The sequence below is a fragment of the Leguminivora glycinivorella genome, chromosome 12 (assembly GCF_023078275.1).
Source record: "Leguminivora glycinivorella isolate SPB_JAAS2020 chromosome 12, LegGlyc_1.1, whole genome shotgun sequence".
NCBI lineage: Eukaryota > Metazoa > Arthropoda > Insecta > Lepidoptera > Tortricidae > Leguminivora > Leguminivora glycinivorella.
Genome location: NC_062982.1, coordinates 3541855 through 3565620, shown reverse-complemented (window position 1 = coordinate 3565620; position 23766 = coordinate 3541855). Strand labels below are relative to the sequence as shown.

General features: G+C 43.2%; 1 protein-coding gene across 2 annotated transcripts in view; it reads left to right on the top strand.

Moving 5' to 3' along the window:
• The window catches only part of LOC125231594 (low-density lipoprotein receptor-related protein 2), a 490961-nt gene extending 467626 nt beyond the window's left edge, over positions 1-23335 (top strand). For both annotated transcript variants that reach the window (XM_048137051.1, XM_048137052.1), the window contains 19 exons: positions 73-299; positions 893-1159; positions 1529-3134; positions 3923-4182; positions 5085-5388; positions 5620-5806; positions 6065-6168; positions 6299-7480; positions 7572-7676; positions 7953-8298; positions 8611-14553; positions 14676-14834; positions 15307-15533; positions 16203-16404; positions 16835-17676; positions 18036-18197; positions 18676-18916; positions 19504-19700; positions 20332-23335. In XM_048137051.1, the coding sequence (XP_047993008.1) occupies positions 73-299; positions 893-1159; positions 1529-3134; positions 3923-4182; positions 5085-5388; positions 5620-5806; positions 6065-6168; positions 6299-7480; positions 7572-7676; positions 7953-8298; positions 8611-14553; positions 14676-14834; positions 15307-15533; positions 16203-16404; positions 16835-17676; positions 18036-18197; positions 18676-18916; positions 19504-19700; positions 20332-20498 (12728 nt within the window). In that variant the 3' untranslated portion in view covers positions 20499-23335. The remainder of the gene's footprint in view (positions 1-72; positions 300-892; positions 1160-1528; positions 3135-3922; positions 4183-5084; positions 5389-5619; positions 5807-6064; positions 6169-6298; positions 7481-7571; positions 7677-7952; positions 8299-8610; positions 14554-14675; positions 14835-15306; positions 15534-16202; positions 16405-16834; positions 17677-18035; positions 18198-18675; positions 18917-19503; positions 19701-20331) is intronic.
• The last annotated feature ends 431 nt before the right edge of the window (positions 23336-23766 follow it).

Below are 23766 nucleotides of genomic sequence, written 5' to 3'. Positions count from 1 at the left end.
TCTAAAATCCAATAAGAAAAACTATCATACAATAAGATAAACTTTTAATCATCCTTGTATATTTATTTTCAGTTTACAAATGCGCCTGCGCCCCCGGCTACACGCTCGTGGATGGCTCCCGTTGTGTGGCCTCCGCTTCCGCCGCGCCCGCTCTTCTCCTGGCCTACGAAAAGGCGATCCTTCGTATGGACATGCATGGACGTGCACCCACTGTGCTCGCTAACGCTACGGCCGCCGCTGGCTTAGACTTCCATTTTAAGAAGAACCTGCTGTTCTGGTCCGATCTTAAAACTAGAAAGGTAAGTTTACAACGTATTTTATACTAAAACAAAAATGGTTAACACCATAGTAACAGTCAGCAGTAAGTAAGAACAAAAATATCTCGGGTCCATTTTACAATCATGGAATGGAAATGGAACTGATGCTCATATAGCTGCAATTTAATCCTAAGAATCAGCGCATTGATTTCATACTAAAATACTTCCGCTTTTATGGGATACCGTACATGCCATACCTTACCTATATTCAATCCCTTTACTTACTCAATAGCAAAGAGGATCGAGTATCACAGAAAGTTACTGTCGAAGTAAAATGTGTAATCACAGTGCTTAAACTGCCATCTCTTGGCACAGGGTTAAAACTTTTGAACCTCAGTTTTGATAATTTGGCCCATATTGTTAGCTTGATATGTGTTAAAATGTCAAATATTAATATTAGCGCCATCTAGCTGAGCGTACCCCAAAGGTGTAATGCCATCTAGGCCACCGTACCTTTTTCTGTATGGTACTGAGGTACGTTTTTTTCTTAGACTTTATCCGTCTATACGGAGTTATATATGTCTTTGCTCAATAGCCAGTGCTCAATAATTTAAACCGTATCTTTACATTTTCAGATCCACATCCAACACCTAAGCTCCCCAGCCGGTGCTACCAGCTACGAGAACGACATCACCGTCACCGGCTCCTGGGCCCCCGTGGCCCTGGCCGTGGACTGGGTTGGAGACAAACTCTACGTGGCAGATGCTGTGGGACAGAAGATTGATGTCTTTGAGTTAGATGGGAGATGGCATGCCGTAGTGTTGGGAAGTAATCTGACGAGCCCGGCTGATATTGCGTTGGATCCGACGCTAGGACTTATGTTTGTTGCTGACAGCAATCAGGTAAGACTTTTGTAATTTGATTAATTGCTCGAAGATAAACTTTATGTCGCTAATGCTGTGAGCCAAAAGATTGATGTCTTTGAGTTAGATGAAAGATGGCATGCCGTAGTTTTGGGGAGTAATCTGACGAGCCTGACTGATATTGCGTTGGATCCGATGCTAGGACTTATGTTCGTTGCTGACAACAATCAGGTGAGAGAATAACTTCAAGCTACAAATGCTAAGGGGAAAAAATAGGATCAGTTTATTTCAATCAATGAATTTCCGGAGGCAATTAGACGAGAACATATTATACAAACTTCATATAAGCGCAATGTAAGAAACCCTTATTCGAAACTTCAAATTGTGACGCTTCTTTTAATTTTTCAGATTATAAGAGCAAACATGGATGGCACACACGCAAAATCTATCGTCTCAGAAGCAGCTTACAAAGCCTCTGGTATCGCCGTCGATATCATCGCTCGGCGCGTCTTCTGGTGCGATTCTTTACTGGACTACATCGAAACTGTCGACTATGAGGGCAACCATCGCTTCCTAGTGCTACGCGGACAGCAGGTCCCTAGTCCTTCACGCCTGGCCCTGTTTGAAGATAGGGTCTACTGGTCCGATGCCACCAAACAAGGCATCAGCTCCGTCAACAAATTCGAAGGCTCAGCCAGCATACAAGCCATTTACAAAATGAAAGATATAAGAGACCCTAAAGCGGTCAGTGTCATACACTCATTGAAGCAAACCTCAGTTAACAATCCTTGTGGACATGACAATGGTGGCTGCGCTCACTTGTGCATCGTGACCGCCCTGCAGAACGGCGGACTAGGCTACAGATGCGCCTGCAACATTGGCTACAAACTAGAAACAGACTTACGAAGCTGTGATATCGTATCCGAGTTCCTAATGTACTCCCAACAGAGGTTCATCAAAGGCAAAGTCTTGAACCCTGTCATAGAAGGCTTCAGCGAAGCCATATTGCCAGTAGTTTCTAGGAGGGCGAGATTCGTAGGTTTAGACTTTGATGCTAGAGATAATCATATTTACTATTCTGATGTTTTACAAGATGTGATTTATAGAGTACATAGGAATGGATCAACTAGGGAAATAGTGTTGGCGTCGCAGAATGAGGGAGTCGAAGGCTTAGCAGTCGACTGGGCGTCAAAGAATTTGTATTATATTGACTCAAGAAAAGGCACACTTAATGTTTTATCTACAACAAATGTTACATACAAAAGAACTTTGCTCAAAGACCTGAAAAGACCAAGAGCTATTGTAGTGCATCCGAATAAAGGTTACATATTCTTCTCGGAATGGGATCGTCCCGCTAACATAAGCCGTGCCAATACAGATGGAACTGGTCTACTTGTTTTCGAGAACGTAACTCTTGGTTGGCCCAACGGTCTTTCCATAGATTTCGACGCTGATCGCGTTTACTGGTGCGACGCTTTATTAGACCATGTTCAGCACGCTAAACTAGACGGTACTGATGTCAAAACAGTAAACTCAAGACTCATCAGGCATCCATTCTCCATTGTGATTTACAAAGAATTCATGTACATAACCGACTGGCGTTTAGATGCTATAGTCAGACTACATAAGCTCACAGGAGAACAGGAAGATATTATGGTCAGAGAACCTCAGACAAACAGGCTATACGGTGTCAAAGTTTACAGCGAAGAAATACAGAAGATACATCCAAACCAACCCTGTTCGATTAGGAATGGAAACTGTCAGAAGCTTTGCTTCGCTATCCCTAGAAACAACACAGAATTGTTACAAGTGAAGTGTGGTTGTCCATACGGAGAGAAGTTAGATGTGGATGGGGTGAGTTGCGTAGCGGATCCTAACAAGGAACCCCCAGTGCAGGCTTGTCCGAACACTTGGGACTTTACTTGTAACAACCAGCGCTGTATTCCGAAGAGTTGGGTGTGCGATGGAGATGACGACTGCTTGGATAACAGCGATGAGGAGCAAAATTGCACCAGTAAGTTTTGTTATGCTTATGCTTTGTCTTACCTACTTTGAAGCTTTATTTCTGACTTTATTAATGGTTATCTTCGAGAAAAATACATATGAATGCTTGTACTTGCAAACTCTGTCTGTACCTATACTAAGGACCAGGGTTCCTTAAAAAAATATTGTTAGCACATTTCTATGTTCGCACTGGTACAAATTTACTATATTATACACCCTGTTTTTATTGAATTCCGTTAACTTTAAGGGAAGAGTCTTTAGTTAAAATACAATAAATTTCTCTAAAAACTAGCCTCTTAACTCTTACGGTTATCGAATTATTAAAAAAAAAATTACTGAACACGTGTGTGGCATCCCTTACCACTTCCTAATTTTATTTGTTTTGACAAGTGCCGTCAAAAACTTGACAATTACTTTAATGTTATGATTAAGATCGTTTCACACTAATTAATCCATTTATTATGTATGGCAACGAAAATCGATCGAATTTAACAAAAAGCATTTAATATACAGGTGGTTCCTGATGATGAACCTCGAAATTAACGGAAAACAAAATAAACACGGTGTATGTTTTAACAATATTTCTATTGGATCCTAAAGCACTCCCCCTGCTGATAGAAGAATAAAATCTACGCCCTTAAAATTTTTATTTGTCATGTCTTCTGACTTCTCAGGCACTTAAGAAGAAAGGTCTTGAAGGAAATCTCCTTCCCCTTTAACAGAATCCTATTAAATGGGAAGGAGATTTAGACACTACAGATCGTTTTCTAATAGTTACTTAATCATTGTTATTTTCAGAAACTACCTGCAGCGCATCAGAATTCATGTGCAAATCCGGCCGCTGCATCCCAGCGACTTTCAAATGCGACAGTGAGAATGATTGCGGCGATTTCTCGGACGAGAGCGGATGCGTCAACGCGACCTGCTCCGCGTCGCAGTTCCAGTGTGACAACGGACGATGTGTGCCTAGTACTTGGAAATGTGATTCGGAGAATGATTGTGGAGATGGTTCGGATGAAGGGACACATTGTGCGGAGAAGACTTGTGCTTACTTCCAGGTGAGTTTACCTTTAGTATTTCCCTTAGAGTGCGAAGATGTGACGAGCGATAGTTTCAGTGTGACAACGGACGATGTGTACCTAGTACTTGGAAGTTGGACTCGGAGAATGATTGTGAAGATGGATCGGATGAGGGGACACATTGTGCGGAGAAGACTTGTGCTTACTTCCAGGTGAGTTATCTTTAAGAAGTTATCTTAAGGGAAATACCCTTGCGAAGTGCGAAGATATGACGGGCGATAATTCCAGCGCGACAACGGACGATGTGTCCCTAGTACTTGGAAGTGTGATTCGGAGAATGATTGTGGAGATGGTTCTGATGAAGGGACACATTGTGCGGAGAAGACTTGTGCTTACTTCCAGGTGAGTTTATCTTAAAATTAGAGTGCGAAGATGTGACGAGCGATAGTTCCAATGCGACAACGGACGATGTGTGCCTAGTACTCGGAATTGTGACTCAAAAAATGATTGTGGAGATGGGTTCTGACCCATCTCCACAATCGGTCATCTGGACCGGACACATTGTGCGAAAAATACTTGTCTTTACTTCCAGGGGCCCATTTCTGTTCAGTTACAAGTTACAAGTGGTAGTCAATGTCTAATATGACAAGTTAGTTAGTTGACGAGTAAGAAAGAAACTTCCGCTTGTAACTTTCAGTTTTGAGAAATGGGCCCCAGGTGAGTGGACCTTTATTATGTCTTTGAAAACTTCTTAGAGTCGGATGAAAAATAGGTACCTATTGTGTAGGAACTACCTACCTACTTGCTATAGTTGCCATGATTTCCAGAAGACTTATTTCCAAAGACAATATACGAAGCCTGGCCGAAAAGAACATGTTAAGACAAGAACAGCATCAAGCTAAAAATTATCAAAAATTAACAATTTCCACTTCCAATTCCAGTTCACCTGCCCTCGAACCGGCCACTGCATCCCCGCGTCCTGGGTTTGCGATGGCGATGACGACTGCTTCGACAAACAGGACGAGGCCGACTGCCCTCCCATCTCCTGCCTCGCCAGCCAGTTCAAATGTGCCGACCTCAAGCAGTGTGTCCAGGAAGCTTACAAGTGCGATGGCATACCGGACTGTAACGATGGAAGCGATGAGGCTGGTTGTCCGTCGTTGGCACCGCATCAGTGCTCGCCTGATAAGCAGTTCCAGTGTCAAAGCTCTGGGATTTGTATACCGAGGACTTGGTATTGCGATGGTAAGTTTTTGCAACTAGCTTACCCAAAGACCGAAGGCTTGTCTTATCAATAAAGGCAAGGATGTATTTGTAGATTAGATCTATTGCCCTGCTGTCCGCCATTTCTAATTTAATCTTAAAGTTCTAGTTTAGACAAAGATTCCAAGGGTCCGGACCCTTGGAATCTTTCTACCGATTAATTAAGACAGTTATTGTATTACCAACAACTTGTATGTTTGATTGTTATTCCAGGTTCACCAGACTGCGAAGATTTATCCGACGAGCCGGCCACCTGCGGTGCGGCCGCCTGCCCGCCCAACCACTTCAAGTGTGCGTCAGGACGCTGTGTGTACCAGGCTTACGTGTGTGACGGACGAGATGACTGTGGAGATGGTTCTGATGAGGGCACGGCGCATGCTTGCAAGCCTCCACCTTTCAGGTAACTGAGACTTCTGTTACTTTCGTAATCTTTCTGCTGGGCAAAGGCCTACTCTGGGTTCCTTCATTCCCTATCGTTCGTACGTGATTCCCGGTAATCCAAATAAAACGCATCGAAATCTCCTTTTCGGTCTGCTGCACCTCAGGCTACACCGTTTATGATATTCCGTGGCTCCAACTCGTCACAGTGATTTTGTTCGTTATTTTTCTACACCTAGATGACCTAGATCTATTTTTAATGAAATTCTTTAATTTCCAGATGCCCGTCAGGACAATGGCAGTGCCCAGGAGTCACCGCTCGCTGTGTTAACCTCACACAAGTCTGTGATAGTAAATTTGACTGTCCTAATGGAGCTGATGAAGGTATGTCAGAGTTTTTTGATTCGAACTTTCTTGTCCTTATTTCATTGAAGGGACTATTGCCTTTTGTCAAAAATAGCTTCAAAAGTGATGTTCTTTAAGTCACCATTTAAATCTTGTATACTTTTTCCAGGACCCAGTTGCGATTTCGCCGAATGTCAACACCAAGCAGGTCTTTGCTCGAACGAGTGCAAGCAAACGCCTAATGGACCACTGTGTCTTTGCCCTGCGGGCGAAGAACTGGAGACTGATGGCTTCCGATGCAAAGACATTGATGAATGCAACCCACCAGGCCTTTGCTCACAGACCTGTGTTAACACTAAAGGGTCTTACCACTGCGGATGTGTAGATGGCTACGTATTAGGAACTGATAAGCATATGTGCAAAGCTAACAACCACTCCAGTGCCTTCCTCATCATCTCTAACAGGCATTCTATCTTAGTAGCGGACCTTAATGAACAAGGCTTAGAACGAGTCCCGATCAGCGTCGAAAACGTCGTCGCTACAGATTCCAATATGCACACGGGAACAATCTTCTGGTCTGATATGAAATTAAAGACAATTTCAAGGTTAGATCGAGGAAGCGAGCCTAAAGTCTTGGTATCCACTGGCTTGGACTTAGTTGAAGGTTTGGCTTACGACTGGGTGGGTGGAAACATCTACTGGTTGGACAGTAAACTGAACACTATTGAAGTAGCCCGAGAAGATGGAAGCGCAAGAACAACTTTGTTGAGTGGAAATGTTACTCAGCCCAGAGGAATGTGCTTAGACCCCGCACCAAGCGCAAGATGGTTGTTCTGGACTGACTGGGGAGAGAACCCTCGTATCGAACGCGTTGGCATGGACGGATCCAACCGAATGGCAATCATCACAACAAAAATCTACTGGCCTAATGGTCTTACCCTCGACACAGCAACGCAACGCGTATACTTCGCGGATTCCAAGCTAGATTTCATCGATTTCTGTAACTACAATGGCTCAGGACGGCAGCAAGTATTAGCTGGAAGCCATTACCTATTACATCCGCACTCACTAACAATGTTCGAAGACACGTTATACTGGACAGACAGACAGTTGAACAGAGTACTGTCAGCCCACAAGTTCAGAGGCACTAACCAAACAGTGGTATCTCATCTGATCTCTCAGCCTCTTTCGATCCATGTGCACCATCCATCGCTGCAGCCGCAGTATACAAACCCTTGCAAGCCTGACTCGTGCCAGCATCTGTGCTTGCTTAGTCCGGACAAGCCAACAGGTTACACTTGCTATTGCAAGCCTGGATTCAAACTGCTTTCTGAAGGAAAATGCGTGGAAGGTAAGGACTTGTTCTGGTTTTTGAGTTCATCTGCTAACAAAGTGTGTGTGTGTGATTAGAAACTAATGATAACCTTTTTGTTACCTTTCAGAGGAGAACGCATACCTGATGGTACTAAAGGGATCCCAAATCATCGACTTGTCACCCGACGGTTCAGGCAAGGCCGGTCAGCTTGCACCAGTTGTTGGTGTTCAAGGTATGCTTTATATCTTGCCCTTATCTCAGTCACTTGGGTTCGGGGCATTATGTCTTCCTCTGCCATACATACCCGTCATCTTTCGTTTTATATCATGTCTCACACAGTCCATCCTCCTCTTCCTGGTACCTTTTATATCTTTGATATATAATGTAAAAGAGATATCTCTTAATAATATTAAAAATTATGGCTTCTTTCGGTAGCTCCACCTACTTCAACTCTTTGTGAAATTCTACAGAGTTCGAATCCCTTACCACAGTCTTCTTTTGTTTTTAGGAGGAGTTCAAATCGACTACGACCGTCAAGGTCACATGCTATACTGGCTCCAATCCGTCTCTGGTGACAGCGAAGACAATGAGAACTGCACCATCTACAGCATGCCTTACGGAGGCGGCAACAAGGAAGAGTTCTTCGGAGATGACACCGGCATCGTCGGTGCACCATCAGCCATCGCCTTTGATTGGCTGGGTCGTAATATGTTCATGGCCAATAGGATCGCTAGCAATATCGAGATGGTCCGGATCGATGGGAAGATTAAATACAGAACTATTATTTTGGCTAATGATGGAAGCCGGCTGTCTATTGCGAGGCCGAAGGGCATCTGTTTGGATCCTACGGAAGGGTAAGTTATATCTCATACTCTTGTTTTACGATTTAATGAATTTACCATTTGGAACGAATTTACCTTCTAAACATATGAGAAGACGTAAGTGCTTGTTCACATTATCCTATCCGATGTCAGGAGGATTTCAAAGGAAAAAATCAAAGATGGCGTCTTCAATGAATGGGATATCGGTCCTACATCCGATATCGGATCGGATAATGTGAAAACGCACTAACACTTACAAATTCAGATTCTATGAAGTATTTAGTAGACTTTTTAAGCCTCTTTAGAATATTTTTTTTTATTAACAACATGGTTTGCTTTTTCCAGAAAAATCTTCTGGTCAGACGAAGGCGGCTACGGTGTGCCAGCGAAGATCGGACGCGCCAACATGGACGGCACCAACCCGATAGTTCTAGTCGATGCCATCGAACGACCTGAAGCCATCACCATCGATATCGAGAAGAAGGTCATCTACTTCAGCACGCAATACCCAGCCAGTGTCAGCAGCGTCAACACAGATGGCAATGATCGACGAACAGTTCTCTCAGAGGCCAATGACATCTCGTATCCTAAAGCTATCGCAGTTCTTGACTCACGACTTTACGTCCTAGACCAAAGGCATGAGAAGATAATAAAGGCTGACCTCCCTAACGGTGACAACATTAAAATCATCATGGACAATGAAAGCGATCTGAAATCTTTAACAATATTCCAGAAGAGAAAGATGATCCATCACCCGTGCTTGCAGAATAATGGCGGATGCGAACAGATCTGTATCCCTGGTGAAGGTGGTTCAAGAGTATGCGCCTGCTCAGTAGGATACAAGAAAGAAAATGAAATCAACTGTGTGCCTTACAAGACTTTTGCCGTTGTGTCACAACTCGACCTTATTCGAGGATACAGTTTGGATAGCAGTGCTGAAGCTATGGTCCCAGTTACGGGCTTGGGACATCACATTCTACATGTGGACGTACATTTCGCTGAGAACTACATCTACTGGGTGGAATTCAACCGCGGACAGTGGAACGGTATCTTCCGTATCAGACCTAACGGCACAGAATTGCAACACATTGTCAAAGATGGTATCGGTAGCAATGGAATTCGAGGGCTGGCTATCGATTGGGTTGCTGGCAACTTGTACTTTACAAACGTCTTCCCACATGAGAATTATGTAGAAATGTGCTGGCTCGATGGATCTCACAGGAAAGTACTTGTCAAGAAAACTATGGAAGCCCCAAGAGAACTCGCTGTAAATCCGATAAAGCGACTGTTGTACTGGATTGACTACGGTCAATACCCCCATATTGGCAAATCGTACCTTGATGGCTCTAAATGGGAACCAGTTGTGAGCTCAGGAATCTCAAACCCTAGAGATCTGACCATCGATATGTTATCTCATGACGTTTACTGGGTAGATTCCAAACTGGATCAGATTCAGAAGATTTCATACAACGGTGGAAATAGGCAGGTGATCCGCTCCAACTTGCCTAACCCTATGGGTATTGCTATTCACACGACCAGCGTATACTGGGTAGACAGAAACTTGCAAACTATCTACAAGGCGTCTAAACTGCCAGGAAATATGTCCATGCCTGAGAAAATGAGAACAAATTTGCCAAAATTGAGAGATATAGTCATATTTGATATCAACAACCAGCCGATAGACGAAAGCAATCCGTGCAGAAAGTTAGGAAACGGCGGTTGCGAGCAATTGTGTTTCAGCTTCCCTCCAGATGCCAGTTTCCAAGGAAACATGCACCGTTGCGACTGTGCCACAGGCCAAGTCTCAAAGAGCAACCCGAGCAAATGCGAAGTCGTAGACGAATATCTAGTCTTCACCACAAGAACCGAAATCCGTGCCGTCAATTTAGACCCCAAATCCACTGGCACGCCATTCAAACCCATCGTCAACCTAACCAACGTAGTCGGCGTTGAATTTGATTATGCTGACAACAAACTGTTCTTCACTCAGATTCGCCCGTGGGCTAAAATCGCCTGGATGCCATCAACCAACCCTGATCCCTCAACTATCCATAACATTTTACAAAAGAACATCAACCCTGAGGGTATTGCCTATGATTGGACTCAGAAGAAGATCTACTGGACTGATAGCTCTAACAACTCAATTTACGCAATGAATCTCGATGGCTCAATGATTGTCATGATCGCTAGAGTAGAACGACCCAGAGCTATTGTAGTACACCCATGCAACGGAACCCTGTACTATACCGACTGGGGGAGATTCGGAACTTCAGGCAAGATTTACCGAACCACTATGGCTGGATCCCTAAAGAAAGCCATTATCGACAAAGACCTTTCTCAACCTAGTGGCCTAACAATCGATTTTGATGATTCCATGCTATACTGGACGGACGCCGTACGAGAAAAAATCGAAAGATCAAGAATGGACGGATCAGATCGTGAGGTCCTTATCTCCGCTACCATCTACCCATTCGCGATTACAGTATTCCGTAATTATATCTACTGGACTGACTTACAACTTCGCGGTGTATATCGCGCTGAGAAACACACCGGAGCGAATATGGTAGAGATGGTGAAGAGGTTAGAAGATTCACCACGAGATATTCACGTTTACAGCACAAGCCGACAAACTTGCACGGCAAACCTTTGTAACATCAACAACGGAGGTTGTGCTCACTCCTGCCACCCAGCTCCCAACAATACAGTGGAATGCAAATGCGATGACAACTACAAACTTGTCAACGAAGGTCGAATGTGTGTACCGCGCAATGTGACATGTGATGCTGGCAAATTCTCGTGCGCCAACGGCAAATGCATCAGTCGTATGTGGGCTTGCGATGGTGATGACGACTGCGGCGATCGCTCTGATGAACAACGCGATTACTGCGCGTACCACTCCTGTTCCCCTCACGAGTTCCGCTGCAACAACGGTCGCTGCATCTTCAAATCTTGGAAGTGCGACCACGAGAATGACTGCAAAGACGGCTCTGACGAAGAAGGCTGCGTTTACGCGCCGTGTGCCGATGGAGAATTCACTTGTGCCAACTCGCGCTGCATACCGATGTCTCAAGTATGCAACGGAATCAATGACTGCAAAGATAATGTTACGTCGGATGAAACGCACGAGCGTTGCCCTAAGAACACCACTTGCCCAGCTAACCATCTCAAATGTGAAAAGACGAATATCTGCGTTGAACCTTATTGGCTTTGCGACGGTGATAACGATTGTGGAGACAATTCAGATGAAAACCCACTGCATTGCGCTCAGAGAACGTGTCCGCAGAACAGCTTCCGTTGTCCAAACCACCGTTGTATTCCCGCTACGTGGTACTGTGATGGTGATGATGACTGTGGAGATGGTGCCGATGAACCACCAGAATACTGCCGCTCGGAAGGCCGCACGTGCTTCGGCGATCTCTTCACTTGTGACAATGGCAACTGCATCCCAAGAATTTACATCTGCGATGGAGATAACGACTGTCTCGATAGCAGTGACGAAGACGAAAGACACCAATGTAATGAGCGCAAATGTGACGCTGAAACTGAGTACACTTGCGAAGCGAACAAAATCTGGAATCGCGCTCAATGTATACCTCGCAAATGGTTGTGCGACGGCGACCCTGACTGCGTTGACGGTGCCGACGAAAATGCGTCTATACATCACTGCGCTACACCCGCTCCTTGCTCTGAAGACCAGTTCCAATGCACCAATGGACGCTGTATCAACAAAGGTTGGGTTTGCGACCACGATAACGACTGCGGCGATGGCTCCGACGAAGGAAAACACTGCAATTCTCTTTACAAACAGTGTACAGACCAAGAATTCAAATGCCAGAACTTCAAATGTATCCGCAATCATTTCCGCTGTGATGGTGAAGATGATTGTGGTGACCATTCTGACGAAGTTGGATGTAACAAGGAGAATAAGACTTGTCCTGCTGGACAGTTCAAATGTAACAACGACCAGTGTATCGACAACAGACTTGTATGCAATAAGGTGTCTGATTGCGCAGATGATTCCGATGAACCTGCACATTGTAACGTTGATGAATGCGCCAAGTTAGAGAGCAACCAATGTGGACACAAATGCATAGACACGCTAACTGGTTTCTACTGTGACTGCAACCAAGGTTACAAGCTCTTATCAGACGGAAAAGCTTGTGCTGATATAGACGAATGTGTGGAAACACCAGGAGTTTGCTCTCAATATTGTTCCAATACCCCAGGATCATACTATTGTAAATGTAACGACCGGTACTACGAAAGAGAAGCCGATGAGCATACCTGCAAGAGAAAGGATAATATTACAGCCTGGGTCATTTTCACCAACAAGTATTACGTCAGAAACATGTCCACAGACGCTACTCGTTACAATCTAGTCCACCAGGATCTAATGAACGTCGTGGCTATCGACTTTGATATTAAAGAAAACAAGATGTACTTTGCGGACGTTTCCGCCAAAACTATCTATCGCTCAGACTTTTCGGACCCTAATCCTACTAAGGAAGTAGTTATCAGGCATGACTCACATGGCTTGGAAGGAATAGCTGTAGACTGGATCGGAAGGAAACTGTACTGGCTTGACAGACATTCTAAGAACCTTGATGTATCTGAATTGGACGGTACTCGTAGAAAGACCTTAAAGACTGGCATTGCCGACCCTCGTGCTATTATTGTCCATCCTGGCACTGGATACCTATACTTCACATCTTGGCACCTCCAAGCTTATATCGGAAAGATGGGTATGGATGGCTCTAACTTTACCGCCATTTTGAACTGGGAAGATGACATCGCCTGGCCAAACGCTTTGACTATTGACTACTTTACTGACAGAATCTATTGGGCTGACGCTCATTTAGACTACATTGGATCGGCTGATCTTGAAGGAAAACACAGACATGTCGTGCTTTCAGGAGATAAAGTACCTCACGTTTTCGCTATCAGCTTGTTCGATGATGAAATCTACTGGACGGACTGGAATCTTAAAGCTATAAGCAAAGCCAACAAACATTCCGGAGAGAATCTCACTCTTTTGAGAAACACTACCCACAGACCTTATGATATTCATGTAGTTCACCCACTAAGGCAGCTGCCGTACCACAATCCTTGCGGCGATAACAATGGTGGATGCTCACACTTATGTCTTATTGCTCCACCTCACGAGTCAAGTTACTTGAACATCGAAGGATACGGTGAGGAAGGCGCGACGACATACAAATGTGCATGCCCGAACCAATATTACCTAGCTAGAGATATGAAGACTTGTATTGCCAACTGTACTGATGGTCAGCACAGATGTAACGGCCGCGATGAGAAGTGTATTCCCTGGTTCTGGAAGTGTGATGGCGAGAAAGATTGTATGGACGGTTCGGATGAACCTGACACCTGCCCAGTAAGACACTGCAGAGCTGGCTCCTTCCAGTGTAAGAACACCAACTGTACTCCTGCAGCTACTATTTGCGATGGTACCGATGATTGTGGAGACGGAAGTGACGAAGCCGAGTGCGCACACGAATGCCCACTTCTCGAATTCAAGTGCAAAGCTAGCGGCCGCTGTATCTTAGACAGCTGGAAGTGTGATGGTGACACAGATTGCAAAGATAACAGCGACGAAGACCCATTAATGTGTCACAATAGACCTTGTGACCCAGACACCGAATTCTCCTGCAAAAATGGCCGCTGCATACCGAAACTGTGGATGTGCGATTTCGACAATGATTGTGGTGACGACTCGGATGAACCAGCATACATGTGCAGACAGAAGAACTGTACTACTGGATGGAGACGTTGTCCTGGACAGTCCAACTACAGGTGCATACCTAAATGGTTGTTTTGCGATGGAAAAGACGACTGCAGAGATGGATCTGATGAGCTACCAGAGAACTGTCCTTCATGCAACTCGGAGACTGACTTCACTTGCGAGAACAAGCGGTGTATACCGAAGCAATGGCTTTGCGATTTCACCGACGACTGCGGCGATGGAAGCGATGAAGCAGAAGGAGTTTGCCGACATCAATACAGAGAATGCTCAGAATCTGAATTCAAATGCGGCAACGGAAAGTGTATATCCTCAAGATGGCGTTGCGACCACGAGGACGATTGTGGAGACAATTCTGATGAGATGTCTTGCGGCGGCTTCCAGTGCAAGAATGGAACGTTCCAGTGCAAGTCGGGACATTGCATCGCGTCGTACTTCCGTTGCGATGGCGACAGGGATTGCCGCGATCTGTCGGACGAGATTGGATGCCCGCCGCGCTTCCCTGGTGGCAGATACTGCCCCGAGAGCAGGTTAGTTACGTAATTTTTTTCTAAAAACTCTTGCAATACACATTCAAAATTAAATTGTCTGTTACGTGACAATCCGAGCTAATAACAAATTTCTTATATTAAATTTGTACGTCTTCTTGCAGATTCCAATGCGCGAACAACCTCTGCGTATCCCAATCGGACCTCTGTGATGGAGCGGACGATTGTGGTGACGGAAGTGACGAAGCCCCAGCCTTGTGTACCAACTTCAACTGTGACACTCTCAGGCGCTTCCACTGCACTAACCACCGCTGTGTGCCCAGGTAACGTATTCGAAACGTGCTAGTGCCCTGGTGGTCTGGCCTTGTGGAGTAAAACACTCAATGAAAAAGTGATAGCCATTTATGAAAACTCTACTTACTTAACATTGTGCGGCGTGACGGCAGACCGCGAAGATGGCGGCACGATCTTGACGTCTTTCGAAAAGATTGGTCAAATATTGTCTTACGAGATACATGAAAGAAAGGGAGGGAGGCCTTTGGCCAGCAGTGGAACACAACATGCTAACAAATTATAAAAAATACTTGTCTATATTACATTTTGTCATGGGGCTGTCCAAGTATTCTGTAATTTGTCTCCCAAACCACCAATCAAGGTCAAGCTAAGTATCTTTACTAAAACTCTCATATTCTGTTCTCGTTCATTTTAACCTTCACTTCGTTTCGTTAGCAAGAATCATAATTTCTTAAAGCAATCTTGAACCAAAAATCTTTAACTTTATTATATCCCGTTCAGGTACCAAGTCTGTGACGGAGTAGACAACTGTGGTGATGGATCAGATGAAAACAACATGACGCTATGCGCGGCCCGAGCCAAACCTTGCGACCCGTACTCGCAGTTCCAATGTGCCAACAGAAGATGTGTGGAGCGAACGCAACTCTGCGATCTGTCGGATGACTGTGGAGACGCCAGCGATGAGAGGGGTTGTCACCATGCGAAGACTTGCGATATGATCTCTAAAGGTATGGCAACATTCCAATTGCACATTAAAAAACTTTCAAACCACAGTGACATTGAAACTTGACACAGGCAATAGGGAACTTGACTGTAGTTAAAATCAAATATTTTATACCATGCACTAAATAAAGCATCAGATAATTATAAGAAAAACGTGGACAGAAGTTATTTTTAAATACATTTTCTATTTAATAAGTCAGGTAGAAAAATATAAAGTAACCGAGTTGACCGTGACGTTACTCAATTCGATTTCATATAAATTCCATATTAGCAAATCGTTCAAATTCGTTTTGACAGTTCTTAAAAAGAAGCTGATTTGACTAGGAGGCAAGTAGCCTATTCTGTGCCTATTTCTGTGTTGATAAGTAACATTGTTACTCATCGTCAATATTTCCTGGCAATGAACAGCGAAGTGTTACTGTTGGGCGACAATTTCCACTATTGTGTAATTTCAAGTATCTGCAGTTTCAAGGGTTTATAATGTTTTTAGTCCGAAGCCCATCTAACTCCTGTCGTTACCCGACGCGTGATTGTCGCTAGATGTCACTACAAATAACTCGCATTTACTGATGTATGGAGTTACAACTCTTCCCTTACTTATTCCTCTATGCTTTCCTTCCACCGAACATAAGTTTCATCATGTGGATTATGGGATTAATGCATTTCTATTCCAGGTGGCTGCGAACACTTCTGCACGAATCTGACCGGCGGTACCGGTGGCTACATCTGCTCCTGCTACCAGGGTTACATCATATCTCACGCGGACCCTAAGCGGTGTGAAGATGTGAACGAGTGTGCTACGGGAGACCATCACTGTTCGCAGCTGTGCTCGAACCTAAATGGCAGCTTTAGCTGTAGCTGTAGGGAAGGATTCAAGTAAGTACTCAAAGCGATAGCTAATGCTACTGCTATATTAAAATCAGATGGACATACTTTGGCTGAACTCTTATGTATTACACTAGTTTAAACCGTTGGAGGTTAGTCTTAAGGTTACTGTTACGCTATTAAGTCCCGTTTTAAAAGTTCTTATGTATTGGTAAGTGAGTTCCACTTTCCTACCTGTGACCCACGCTCAATCCAAATTACATATTTTTTTCCGTTCCTTATAGTCAGAAAAAACTTGGTAGTTCCGTTCCTTATATTCACTGAAATTCTGATACTTATTTCGCATAGAATATTGGTATTGTTGGTTCATCGAGCTAAATAAACAATATTCTCAAAAAAAATTTTATATTATTTATTATAGTTTTTTTTTTTTTTTTTTAGATGTAATAAATAATATTGAAAAAAATGCTTTCTCTTTCAGACTGGCTGACAGCCTCTCCGGTGTCTGCAAAGCGACGGAAGAAGATGTAGTGCTAATGTTCGCCAACGGCCCCGAAATCCGAGGCTTCGTGCAAGACAAGAACGAGGAATACGATATCATCTCCTCAGAGAAACGCATTGAGGCCATCGATTACGATCCTCAGCATGAGATGGTCTTCTGGGCTGACAGTTATGACAAGACCATCAAGAGATCTTACATGGTTAATGCGCTACATGGAGAAGTTAAGAGTGGATTCGCTCAAGATCTTAACATGAAGGGAAGCTCAAAACCCACAGCTTTAGCCGTAGATTACATTGGTGATAACTTGTACTGGACGGAAACTGATAGGACTGGATCTAAACCACGCGGCCGCGTCATGGTTGCTAAAACTGACGGAAGATACAGACGAGCATTAGTCACTGTAGGCATTGAAAGTCCAACATCAGTTGTGGTGGACCCACAGCAAGGTAAAATGTACTGGGCTGATGCTGGCTCAGCGCCCAAGATCGAAACCGCTTGGATGGATGGTTCTCAACGCAGACCGATTATTACAGAGAATATTAGGCACCCGACTGGCTTGGCTATTGATCATGCTATGGACCATACTATCTACTGGGTCGACACGAAATTGAATACCATTGAGATGATGCGGCCAGATGGATCGCTCCGTAAGACGGTTCTCAAGGGAGACATGCTAAAACATCCAGTGTCTTTGGACGTGTTTGAGTCGTCCCTATTCTGGGTGACGAGGGAGTCAGGAGAGCTGGTTCGTCAAGATAAATTCGGACGTGGTGTGCCGTTTATACTGTCTAAGGATCTAGTCAACCCGTCGGCTGTTAAAGGTCAGTCAAAATCTTTCATTCCATACAGTGTAAAGGTCTTTTGGTCAGTCATTTTACTGTTTTGCATTAAGGCGATTTTTTTTTAAATTGGCCAAAACAAAGCCGAATAGACATCCTCAAGTGACACATGGACTTTCTCCTATAATTGGTAGTAGGTAAATATTATTTACATTCAAGAGCATAATTTACTTTCTTATGTGGTCCGTTTTTCGCATGAGATTTTGATTGATAATGTAAAGTGACCGATAGATACTGCTGGCTTCTAAGCAGCTCCACCTTAGGGGGTTACAGCCATTTTACTAAACTACGTCTAATGAAATCTCGACTGATGTTTAATAGTTTAATCCTTCTGTTTCTAGTGTACCATCCACGTCGGTACAACACCTCAGTGAGCAGCGGCTGCTCATCCAACCCCTGCTCTCACCTGTGTCTCGCCGTGCCTGGCGGTCGGCGCTGCGCCTGTCCAGATTCAGCTATGCCGAAACCTAAGGGCATCGCTCATGAGCAAGCTTGTGATGCTGGTTCGTACTTACTCCTACCTTCTTAACGAGATCCGACTAGTATAAACAAGAGTCATGACCTCTTGCCCTAAGGTACCAGATGACCTTCGTGGTGGTAGGTGGTTATTCATTCAACCTCAGTTCTCACGTCTATCTCTACTACGGTACTGAACAGTTACTATTAGAAACCAGTTACTACTTCATTAATATACCTAGTAACATGACTGGTCGGTTCGTGGCTGTTAGTCAAATCAATGCTCGCATCTGCCTTGTTGAATTCTGATTCCTCCTTAGCTTATGACGCTGGTAAGAATTCGAGCTACGAAGTGTGAACCTTAGTGTACTGGTTGTTGGTTGTTCGTTAAACCCATTTACTCGAAAATCGTTGTTCACGAAGATCTTTAGAATCACTTCTATTTTAAAACTGTTATGCATTTGTTTCTGCAAATGTTACTGATTTATAACTACTTCTCTTATGTATACTTACTTACTTCCACAGCTGCCGAAGTACCACGCCCGCTCCCACGCATCTGCCCCTGCCAGAACGGCGGCATCTGCTCCGAGACCGCGTCGGGCGAGCTGGAGTGTATCTGCCGCGCGCCGTCTCTGCCGCCGTATTGTGCCGAAGCGGAGGCGGCGACGAGATCCGCCCCTGCTGCGGTACTAGTTCCAGTGTTACTTGTGTTGTTGCTGGCTATAGCTGGTGCGGCGGCGTGGTTCGTCATCAGGAAGAGGCCATTGTAAGTACTCTTGCAAATATTCCATTTTAGCTTTAGGACAGCAGCGTAAGGTAACGGTGAACTGGAGTGCAGCAGTGTCTACCGACGGATCCCTCTATCTTTGTAACAGCAGTGTCAAATCTATTACGAATTTCGATCCTTTGCAATTAATACGTTAGCCTCAAAGTAACTTCGTTCCACTTTGACTAAGGTGTGGCAAACATAAGTCTGCGCGAACTTGGTAAACGACACACCCAGTTGAGAAGAACGTCAAGCTATTTTGATTTCTATAAAAACTGCTCCTCAAAAGTGTTAGCAATTGTATTTTGCAGGAGGTCCCTGGAGCAATAGATAGGCACTTTGAATTACTGAATCGTTATTTATTGATATCTTCTTTACATGTTTATGAATCCGTGTCTGTCAAAAGAGTGTCGGTGTGAAGTCTCGGATTCTATGCATAAACAAACTGAGCTTCTAAATTTTAAACTTAGTCAAGCATGAGTCGATTGCATATTTACCCTTCACAATAACAGCAATGTTAGCCTATGTTTTATTTTAATAGGTATCTCGCAATATTTAAAAATACTCATCAATAATTTCTATTTCAGCGGCAAAGGCGGTGGCTTAAGCAGCCTAGCCTCCTCTCAGAGCGTATCCTTCAGACAAGGCTCCAACGTGGAGTTTGGAGGCGTGGCTGAGCCAGCGTACTCATTAGAAGACGCCAGGAGGAAGGGCAGAGACTTCTCCAACCCCATGTATGATGCGGTCACGAGAGGCGCGGCGGCTGGCGAGCCTGAGCCTTTACGTAAGTATTAGTGATGTTGTTATGTACTAAGCAGTCTAGTCTTAGAACATTCCAGGGTTTCGACGTGGAATTCTGATGTGGCTTTCCAGCATACTCTCTATTCTCAAATCCCATATATGATGCAGTGAAGAGCTTGAGCCTTTAAGTATAGTTTAGTATTAGTTGCTTAAGCAATCTAGAAGACGCCAGAAGAAAGGGTAGAGCCCATCGTGTCTCATTGCTGGACAAAAACTTTCCATTGATATCCCTCCAATGTTGTATCTGACTACCTCAATGAGGAATTCATTTCATCCTGCTATCGTCTGCTGAGCCTGCCTCCCGGATCCCTGATTCGAGATTTAAGCTTCCCACTCAGAGATTTTGCCCCATTTATATCTAGTAGGTACCTATCTCTTGATTTCGTCATAACGGTTACGCGACACAAAAAAGTATCGTTAAAGAACTTGAAGCCAGAAGTCACGAACGGCAGTGTAGCCAAGCTTTTTTAAAATGACCATTTTCAAACATACACAGACTATAAATTTAAAAGTGGCCTATTGGCATCGATTGCAAACGTTTCTGCTAATGACAAGTAAAATAAAATGGGCAAGGTATGTTGAATTTATAGCTAACATAACAATTTCTCTTCCAGCGGGCATCTACGAAGTCCCAGACGAGTTGAAAGACAAAGTGGTCTCCGCAGTAATTTCCCCATCGTCGACCGAGACTCGCGGGGCGAAGCGGCCGCGCGCGCTCGACCCGGCGGCGGACACGGGCGCCGACACCGCGCAGCTCGTGAAGGAGGACCGCGACTGCTAGCGGCGTCACGCCCCCTACAGGGGGCTGGGTAAGGTGGCCTTCGTTACGACGTATTATCCGTGAGCGGCCGTAGCACGCTAGTTGGATAAACTTTATCGCATCGGTCCCTATCGCTCTTACAAATAGTGCGAAAAGGATCTGATGTTATATAGTTCATCACGCGACCGTGCTTGCCTGGCTGAGGTGAGAAATTTCGTGTATTGACCTTGGGTTTTCTTGTCAGTAAACCTATTTATTATTTCGTAACTTATATATTGATGTAAGTAAACAGTGATTGTACCTCATGAATTTGTGTTTCAAACGACCGGTATGAAGTAGGTTAATTTTAGTATGAAGTTAGCGGCCATATGTTGGGGTCGATTGGCGCCAATGTTTGACTGATAACTTCACAACGGTCTTCAAATCAAACGAGCTATCCATTATTGGGGCGCCATTTGCAATTGATAGTTTGTAAATGGTGCCACATATTTTGTAGTAGGGCTAAAGAATTGTAAATCGATCCGATCTTGATCGAACTTATTCTCCAAATCGGCTCACTAAACTATTTCCATCTATATCATTTGATTATTAGATAATTAATATCAAAGCCAACAAGTCAATACACGAAATTTTTGCGCCGCACTGAACCTCAGTGTCATTGGATGTCGTTAAGGCTTACTCCTAAGTCTGTAAAGTTGATATTTCCCAACATAGTGCCTGTTATTGCTTAGGAACTTTCAAGTAGCAATATAAGTTACACAAGAGCGTGGAATTTTAAGGAATATTTAAAGAAAGAATATAACTGACTTGGCGCTGATTTTCAAGGTTTCCTTTCGCGTCCATTTTTCTTTTTAAGATGTCAAGAATTAACTGCTTGCCAGTTATATTGTTTTTATAAAATTCCTTAAATTCGAGAAGGTTTATTGAAATATCCAAAATGTTACACATGAAAGCCGCGGTAAAATCTTGTGGCATTTTTAACTGATTGTAAGTTTTAAGGTATTTGAGTTAGTTATTTTGAGTGGCATTAAACGCGACTCTTTTTCGCCGACAGTGCAAAAGTGACTTAATGTTTGATTAAAATTAATAATGATTTTAAGCTCTTGCGCTGCCGGTTATTAAATTCGTATTTCGAACGAAAACCATTTTAAATTGAATTCGGACGAAATACGAAACTTAAATTTAAAATTGTTTGTAATAATTGAAAATGTTGACGTATTTTATTTTTATCCAGTTTTTGTGCGGGAAAATCGAATTTAGCGCATGTAAACCTAGATTTTTAATTGACGTAAATAGAGATTTTATTTTTTTCTGACATATCTTTCTAATCTCATCTTTTTTTCATTTTCTATATTTTCTGAAAAAGCATAGCGAGTATCGTAAGAACAGCTAACTATAGTCCACAACTTCAAAACGTAATTCAATAGGTATACGTGCCAAGCCAATCTTATATTTGATTTTATGCTGATTACGTGTAATGATCACCATCTATTTACATAATTATAGATAACCTAGATAGAATTGATTGGCCAAAAAGTGTGTCCACATGAGAGGGTAAAGTTGGGCTTTGTGTCCCTCTCGCACTTATTGCCACTGTCAAAATCATTTGATCATCACTGTCATAATTTTGGGATACCAGTCAATATTCAAAGTTACTACCAAATCTACTAAATACCCATTGAAGGTTTTTTTAATCATGCAAATCTTTGGTTTAATGGCTTCAGAGTGATGACTTACCAATTCATTACACGGAATTAATACCTTGGACTGGATATAATACAAAAATAATTTAAAAAGTTTATAAACTTAGCATACAGGTAAAAATACTACTACTATAGTAATACTTTTAACACTGGTCACACGTGCGAGAGAGACACCAGCCCCAACTTTGACCCTCTCATGTGGACACGTTTTTGCTAGTCTGACACGAACGCCTTTCTGGCCCGGTGATAAGGTTCAATTTAGTATGGAAAAAAAAGTGTGAGCTCAGTCCCTATCAAAGAATTTTACATTCGATTACACCCAGTTCTATTTAGTATAGTTATACAATGACATAGTTTTCTTCTTCCCTTTATAGAAATCAAATGTTTATCTAACCTTAAAATACCAGAAAACAGACGAATATTTATTCGAATGTCCAAACATTTATACGAATATAGATTCGCATAAATGTTTGGACAGTCACCGGCATAAATAAGTGATGATTTCTGTACCTTGTCGCTTTTAATCGTTTGACAATTTCGTATGACATTGCAAACAAGACGTTAATGTGACAAGGTATTGAAATCATCACATATTTAAGCCGGTGACTGGACTTATATTGGGTGGTCTCACGGTACTAGCTATTGTGTATATACTCTATGCTTTTCGAATCTCCAGGTAGATCTGGCCGTACTTATGTTATCAGTATTTTCTGTGTGAATGCCTTTATTTCATGTATTTTTCTTTGTCGAATGTTTGAACTCGAATAATTCATATCATCGCGTGATATCGACGTAATGTTTAAGATATATACCTATTATTAGAGGTTGTATACATTCCTTTCTTGCTTTACTTAGGGCTTGTAAATTGTAGTTGAGCCTAACTTCACATTCCGTGGAACTAGATCCACAAGTCTAGTACATAAATGAAAACTAGGAATTGCACAACCGCGCCCTAAAGGGATCTTTCTAGAATTTTAAATTTATTTGACAATAAGCAATACACTATTTTAGAGAATAATTTATTTATTTCGATTTAAGACTATGTAAAATATAGCAATGTTGTGTTTTATAATTGTCTATTGAAGAAAAATGGTAAAATTATTACAATTGTTTTGTGGACATTAACAATTTGCCATAAATGTGTGAGATAATGTTTCTACTGTTGTTTAATTTTAATGATATTATCATCCGTTTTTTAATGAATCTTCTAAGATTGTAAATAAAAGGCTGGTTTCAGTGTCACGCGGACCGGACCAATTTGTATGAAGTTGATGTTGTCGTCCGCGCCACTCTAACGGCCCAGCCACGACATTGGTCTAAGCGCGACAGCGGTGAGCGGCAGCCATAAGTGCGAATGAAAAGTCCCATCGCTGTGTCTCGCTCCCATGTATGGCTGCCGCTCACCGCTGTCGCGCTTAGACCAATGTTGTGGCTGAGCCGTGAAACGCTCCTTGAAGTTAACACATATTAGTCCAGTGTGGATCGCTCCGCGCGGTCGGTCCGCGTGACACAAAAACCAGCCACTGTATTCCATTTCTTAATGAAGTTGCTATACATATGTACCATATAAATATACATATATACTC